At 47.8% G+C, this 7,484-nt stretch overlaps 2 protein-coding genes across 2 annotated transcripts; one reads left to right on the top strand and one right to left on the bottom strand.

Annotated features, from left to right (window-relative positions):
- Nucleotides 1-2,868: 2,868 nt before the first annotated feature.
- LOC131294608 (brachyurin-like) lies at nt 2,869-3,810 on the bottom strand. The gene has a single exon (XM_058322653.1). The coding sequence runs from the start codon at nt 3,808-3,810 to the stop codon at nt 2,869-2,871; it is 942 nt and encodes a 313-aa protein (XP_058178636.1).
- A 1,673-nt stretch (nt 3,811-5,483) lies between these two features.
- Nucleotides 5,484-6,410, top strand: LOC131285897 (brachyurin-like). Its single transcript, XM_058314787.1, has one exon. It carries the CDS (start codon nt 5,484-5,486, stop codon nt 6,408-6,410), a length of 927 nt encoding a protein of 308 aa, XP_058170770.1.
- Nucleotides 6,411-7,484: the final 1,074 nt, after the last annotated feature.

The raw sequence follows: 7,484 nt of genomic DNA, 5'->3' as shown, positions 1-7,484 counted from the left end.
CTCGAAAAGGGAATGGGACCACGGGAGTTGTGGTGTGTCTTTTACAGTTCCATTTTAATTTCATGATGCTAGCGTCATCACAATCGTCTTTCCCTTCGTTCGGGTGTTTTCCCCTTCGCAGTTTGACCAGAGGTTTTGTTCTATTTACAGAATGTACGGCGGAAACTGAACCAACTTAATTTCACCAAAAAAAATCCATGTACACCTACCTATGGGGATTTGCAAACTTTAGGCACGCACTAGTGTCACGGACGCTTTACTACACGCTACAGCTGGCACGATCGTGAAAACCACAGAACACGCACACACCACAGCCCGTTTGATATCACTTTTATCTGTAGCTCCACGATGGGTTGAGTGAATGATGCTGCGTTCTACTTCGCTCCTTAAAACTTCTCCTAGTGGCGGAAAAATATGGAATATACATATATTTTGTATTAGATTTCCAACCAATATTTCACATATATACACACACACAGGCACACATAAAACACACACACACAAATCGTTTTATCCGGCTGACCTGTTGCACGTTCTCCGATCAAGTCCTGAGTTCCGACTGAAGGCGCCCGGCTCCGGCGGACACTGTTTTATGAATCTCCTGCACCACGCACCGAGTCGCACTTGCGCAAGCCGGTCCCGGGCTCGGTTCGCGCATACGCAATAAGCACCCGGGAACGACGGCACCGGAGGGTGGGATGGAGAGGCAGGCACGGTTCCGTACCGCTCCGTATTGCTAGAATCGGGCCGAGACTCGCGCGTTCTCGAGCATCTTTTCCCTACGAAAATCCTGCAGGTGTCTCTAGGAGTGCTCTAGAGATCGGGTGTAAGTGTACGTCTGGGTGGGAAAAAGTGCACCACCCATTTATCTTTAGCCCTCTCAAAACACCGTGCAGATCATGCGGCACACAATCGGAACGGAAACATATTCTACCGTTTAGTCACCGGGTCACCAGAAAGTGGAACAGAAAGTACCATTGCTTACGATTGTTTATCTCGTAGCGAAGAAAAAGAAAAGGGTAAAAGAAACGATGGGCAGATATGATTATGTGTCGTATGGCCGAATGTCAAACCGCTTCGTCATGATCATCTTTTGATAGAGAGAAGCGGGAACCCCGCACCGAACGAACAACGCTTTGGGTGACAAATTTAAACGTGAGAAAATACGTGATGTGACTAATCGACAACCTAAAGCGAAGCACCAAACCATTTCCCACTGTTGGGTGCGTTTATCGCTAAATCTCTATGATTAACTGATGCACTCAGGCAGCAAGAAGCTTCCAGAGTGCGGGTTGGATTTTTTTTGCAACCGGAACATGTCATTATTTTTCCCATTTTCCCCGACCACGATCGGGGCACCAGGGTTTTGCTTCCGAAGTGCTTCCGTCAGACGACGTGATTGACGAAAAATAAACAACACACCATCCGATCATATGTAAGCGTGTGCGTGTGTATAAGCAGTATTTGGTTTTGGAAAGATTGAGAGTGACGTTAAAAATAGTGCCCCATTCGGCAGAAGAAAGGTCGAGCGCGGAAAAGTGGCCGGCCGGTTCGTTCAACTAACGACTCTTTACTAACGGACAGGGTCCCTGAAACCGGTTTCCTCACCGTCCCCGACGTGCACGCCCGGCTAAAACCCGGTACACGCGGGTTAGGATTAGCGTTCAGCTCTACTTGGTACCGGGTAACCTTGGAGCGGCTTTATGAAACGAACGGTGCGTTCTGGCATTGACGTGACGTGTCGCGATGTTTGATGAATTCTGGTGCCTGCTCTCCCAGTGGTCACTATCAGCAGTGTTCAGGGTGGGAGGTTGCTGTCTGACATAGCTCAGGTTCAGTTCTCGTAAGATGAAGATGTGAGAGGGTGCAAAACGGGGCCTCAAAAGTGGAACAGCGTGAACTTGACGAGGCGTACAGTGTTTTCAAACATACATATGATATCAAAAATAGGAGAAAACCAGTTTTTGTTTTTATTTTGGTACGCTTCTTAGTCGGATCGATTTGGTTTATGAAGGTAACGTAATTCAAGTAACAATATATTATAGCACTTAAGAGGTTGTGCTAAAATGTTGGCAACGTAACTGTTCTTCACGCAATTATTTTTTAAAGTTTCATCATTAAATTTAGAACTGCTATTGTGTGCAAAGAAAAGTTCCTCTGGCCGTGTCATTAATATCAAACTTTGCAGTTTGTTTCTTTTGTGACAAATTACTGTAAACTAATGTTTAACACGAGCAAATTTCTACCATTTCCATCCAGCAGATTTTTTAAAGATCGTTAACCAAGTCTCAAGTTAATTTCTTGACAGGGGTGATGCAGGCAATCGCAAACAGGAAACTGTAACTATAAAAACCTTGGTTTTTGGAAACCGAACATACCATAAAGCGAAACTTCTACCTTGTTTCAGATTCAGAAGCTGCTTGGATGAAATGCAATTGCAACAAATATCCAAAACAAAGTTTTAATGTATTTTTGTTATCCACTGTCGTTCATTTATTGATTTTAATGATGATTGTTGGATTCATTCATTATGTGCTAACATTGTACAAAACTAAGTAAAGTGTATCTATTGGTTTAACAACAAATATCGGCACTAGTATTCACTTCAAGCTCTTAGAATTGTTAACTGCATAAGAAATACTTGAGTTTTTTGTAAAATGCAATCGTTGCAAAACTTTGTGTTACTATCCAGCTTTATAATCTTGGATGTCATCGAAACTAGTAGAACCTTTCGAGACTGTTCCTCATCCAAATCTTCTTATCCGAAGTTCTTAACACTAGCACCGACACAATGTCAAACCACCTAGCAGTAATATCACATCAGAGTTTCACACAAAAACACTACGAGGCCCTGTTCAGTGGCCCTCATCAGCTGTCGACGTAGTCCGAGTTCGCTCGGATCCAATCCTGGAAGAAAGTGATCCGCGCGAAAACGGATGGCATCCCACTCGTGCACCCATTTCCCGAACCGAACGAAGTGACACCGATCTGGACCGTCCGATGGGTTTCGCGAATTGTGAGCGGCCCCCCGGAGTCTCCATTGCATGCGGATCGACCTCCCGCCCCGGACTGGCAAATGTTCTGCGGCTCGACGAGCAGCGTGCTCCAGAAGCCGAGGCAGTCCTCGTTGCTCAGCACCGGGTTGTTCGTGTACCGGAGGATGGTGGCGAAGGTGGTCGTGCTGTCGCTGATGCGCCCGAAACCGGTGACGGTTCCGATCGTGCCGTCGAATAGCCGCTCGTCCGAGCGCGCCGGAATTCGCACCGGTTGTACCCACTCGTTGAAGACTATCGTTGCTCCGAGACGGATGATGGCCACATCGAAGCGAAAGTTTCCGGCAGAGTACTGCGGGTGGACGAAGATGTCCATGCGACCGTAGCGAAGGCGTTGCTGGGTCGGTTCCACCACCATGCGGTTGTGCGCACCCATGATGGTCGTCCCACCGCCAGCCATTGTGCTCTGGTCCAGCATGACGCAGTGGCCTGCCGTGAGGATGAAGTGCTGAGTCAACACGGACCCTCCGCACAGGGTTGTAAGGGCACCGTACTCGCTCAGCACCAACGCTTGATAGGGGAACTGGCCCGGGAAGGCTTCCTGCCCGTTGGTGATGCGTCCAGCCTTGTGGCTGGCGTTCCGGAAGACTTGTAGCTCGCTGGGGAGTCGCGCCCAGTAGTGGTCCAGCTCCTCGACCGGCACTACACGCCTCCAATCGATCTCGACCCGAGCAGCTTCAGCCGCAGCAAACATCAACAAGCACACACCCACTGCCAACAATCGCACCGCACCGCCTTTCTCCACGTGGAACCGCATAATTTAACCTTCCTTGGCTGGCTTACTTTTTAGACTTGACGTGAACACTTCGCGCAGCACTCCTTTTATAGACGACTTATCGGCGCTCGACATCGGCCGCTCCGATAACGTTTCCCAATGAGACTGGCAATTTTTCGTATCATGCGTCCGGATTTGGAAGAAAGAGCGGGTTCCCCGAATAAACCGCACGCACGTTCGTCACGGGGCTGATGGATTAAGTTTCCGCTCGATAAGATTTGTCTCGGCTCGCCAGCTCAGTCTGCCGATAAGTATTGCTTATCGCCAGCTACACTTCCCCCATTAAGAAAAATTGTGTTACGAAAACAAATATTATGCGCGCACGGACTTCCTGCCGATGACCTTCACCTGAAACGGCTCAAGTGTCGTTGCACTCCCTCTCAATCAACCCACTTTCAAGGTTTTTGGCAATGTTTTGGTGGAAGAAAATTGCGACGAAAACAGTGGCCATTTTTGGGCCCCTTTTGGTGATAACCGCTTCGCTAACCCATATTTGTACCCGCCTGTCCAGAGCGTGCTAGATAAAATGGTTTCATTGGCCATTTTTGACCGGGGGCTTACAACAATGACGGTGAACGCAAAAATATTCAAAAATGTCCGCTGCTTCTACCATACGTTAGCGAATATTTCCTTACAAACGGCCTGGGTTAAGGTGGGAATCTATAATTGTACAAGTCCAATGACATTATTCCACCTTTCCTACCACCATTGCCCTTTTCTATACAACATTTATGTTTTAAACCGACAAAATAACAAGGATTTTCAAAAACAAAGGAAAACCTTCGAAATAAGCTCCTCTTTGACGATTGCAGCGCCCCACGCGGTCAGTTGTGAAAGCTTTACAAACAGTTATTTCGTACTGTCAGTTTAAAACGACCCATTGTAAAAATTTCTGTTCATTCAAATGGAATCTTCCAGCAGCTTGAGTTGAGCTGTATCTTATCTTAAAGTAACGAGGCCTACACCCTTTGATTTTGACTATCTGAATTGTCTTAGTTTAAAACTATAACTGCGATAAGATAACCTTAAAATTCACATCAACTCCAGACGCAACTCAAAATATTGCTTCTTATACGGTCCTTCTAGTAGTGGTTTATCTTGAATTACAACTTACGAAAATGGTTACTGGCGGTGGTTACCTTATCGGTTGGGAATTGCCAAAGATATCACAAACGAGTACATACGTCAGTATATTTTCCGCTTCCTCACCTATCCGCCACCGAAAGAAAGCCCGAAGACGGCAATAGCCAAATATTAACGCGTAGTGCTTATCGATGAGATTATCCATTATCAAGCAGCAGGAAGCATTTACTTTACTCTAGAGGTATGTATTCTCGAAAACTGTTACCGATGGTCCACGCTGATACGATACGATACGAACCCCTTTTCTTCGACGTTTCGGCCATTGAATGCCAAAGGCTTCCGATTATGTTATCGAAAGGGAACATGACGTTCCTGCAAATTTATATGGTGGTAGCTAATAAAAGAAGGCGATAGGTGATGATTATATGTAACCGTCGAATCTAAACGACAGAGACTCGTCTGTGTACAGTGTCTGGAACCCGGTAGCAGCTATAAATGCAACCGGCTCGCGGCCAACGGCACATTCCGTTTCGATTAAGAAAACCCGGTGCGTGTGTGGTGAAAGAAACAAGATGAAGTTCTCCGTGTTGGCGCTCCTGGCGCTCGCGTGTGCCGTCCTGGCCACCGACGAGATCGACTGGTCGAAGGTGCGTCCGATGTCCCGCATGCCCCAGTACTGGCGCCGCCTGCCCAAGGATATCCTCAGGCAGTACCTGTCCGAGGTGCGCAGCCTGCCCGAAAGCGCCCGCGGCAACTCTCGCATCGTCAACGGATACATTGCCGCGCCCGGCCAGTTCCCGTACCAGATTGCGCTGCTGAGCAACCAGGCCACTGGTGGTGCCGGTCTGTGCGGTGGTTCCGTCCTGTCCGCCAACTACATCCTCACCGCGGCCCACTGCGTCGACACCGGTACCATCGGCGGTCTCGTCATCTACGGCGCCGAGGATCGCACCAACGCGAACGAACCGTCCCAGGTGCGCATCGCTTTCGAGCAGTCCGGTATCCGGCTGCACCCGAACTGGAACCCCGCCCTCATCCGGTACGACATTGCCACCGTGCGCGTCGTCTCGCCCGTCACGTTCAGCCCCCGCATTCAGCCCGTTACTCTGCCCCGCCTGAGCGACGTCGGTAACGACTTTGCCGGACTGATCGGTACCGTGTCCGGCTTCGGACGCTTCGCTGACAGCGTGCCGGAGGCGTCGACCGTGCTGCGTTACGTCAACAATCCGATCCAGACCAACCTGGCCTGCTCGCTGCGCTTCCCGGGTGTGGTACAGCCGGAGAACATTTGCCTCTCGGGAGACGCCGGCCGTGGTGCCTGCCAGGGTGACTCCGGTGGCCCGCTGACCATCCAGCGCGACGGAACCACCGTCCAGCTCGGTGTGGTGTCGTTCGGTCTGGCTCTCGGCTGCGAGCTGAACTGGCCGTCCGTGTTCGCACGTACCACTTCCTTCCTTGACTTCATTGCGGAGAACTCCGACGTGACCCTGTTGCCGTAAATAAACTGCCCATCCTAGAACGTGTACAAGAAATTAAACAAATTGAGTACTTTCGTTATATTTGACTCCTTTCCTGTCGCTTTCTTTCATGACATCTCAACTAACTTCGTAAACTTTTTTTTCAAATTATTTTATCAATATTTATTTGTTTCCACCTGCATTCATTCGTTTTCCTACTTCCTCAACAACAACGTTACGGTACGCTCTGTTTCGTTTACCTCGTCTATTTCATTTCACCCCCTCCCTCATGTGAGAAGAGCGAAATCCTCTGCACTACTTATCGCTCTACCTTCCCGCCTTGCCTGCCTCAACACTGGCCCTTTTTTCTCGATCTCTTGCACACACGCACGCGTTTCTCATACACTCTTAAAAGTAAATTCACACCACAGCGAACCGCCGTGGTTTTCATCACCTCAAGGACGACCAGCTTCTTTTCTTTCTACCCGAATGTTTATCTTTAAATTTCTTACTCTTTGACTTACACTTCCTCTTCCTCCTCCTCCTATTGTGGTTTGTGTATGTATTTGTTTTGTGTGTATTACCTTTTCTTTTGTTGCTTTGTTTTGTATTAACTTTAGTTTTTTTGTATTCACCTTTTTTGTTGACTTACGATGTACAAATTCATTGAACTGGGTTGTTCTAAATACTTAATATCGCACACTTTCTGTCTCTCTCTTCCTCACTTCCTTTTTTTCTAAACTAGAGAAGAGAGACAGAGAGAGAGAGAGAAAGATAGAGATATTTGACGCATTGACTCGGTTGTTTTTCTAAGTGTGTGAGTGTGTATATATAATTCTGTTCATTAAATCTGCTCCTCCCAGAGGTCTATCTCCCTACCTTCGTCTCCTTTCTAGGACGCTAAATATGGGCAAGTATAGTTTATTATCTGACCGCGAACGATGGTGGATGAACACGAACGTTTTCAAAGGAAAAACCAATTACACTTTACGCTTGGAGCCGTACGAGTAAATTTAAACATTACAAAAGAAGTGCGCACACTGCTAACACTTCAGTTCTCGTTGATATTGTGTGCTAGAGCGTATGGACAGCTAGGGAAGGGAACAACTGGGCTGT

Source organism: Anopheles ziemanni, chromosome 2 (genome assembly GCF_943734765.1).
Source record: "Anopheles ziemanni chromosome 2, idAnoZiCoDA_A2_x.2, whole genome shotgun sequence".
In the NCBI taxonomy this organism is placed as follows: domain Eukaryota; kingdom Metazoa; phylum Arthropoda; class Insecta; order Diptera; family Culicidae; genus Anopheles; species Anopheles ziemanni.
The sequence above is the reverse complement of the archived record's forward strand: the minus strand, read 5'-3'. Positions and strand labels throughout refer to the sequence as shown.

What these genes read in the sequence shown, in the direction of transcription:
- LOC131294608 (XM_058322653.1), bottom strand. Translation starts at nt 3,810, where the DNA reads ATGCGGTTCCACGTGGAGAAAGGCGGTGCGGTGCGATTGTTGGCAGTG.
- LOC131285897 (XM_058314787.1), top strand. Translation starts at nt 5,484, where the DNA reads ATGAAGTTCTCCGTGTTGGCGCTCCTGGCGCTCGCGTGTGCCGTCCTG.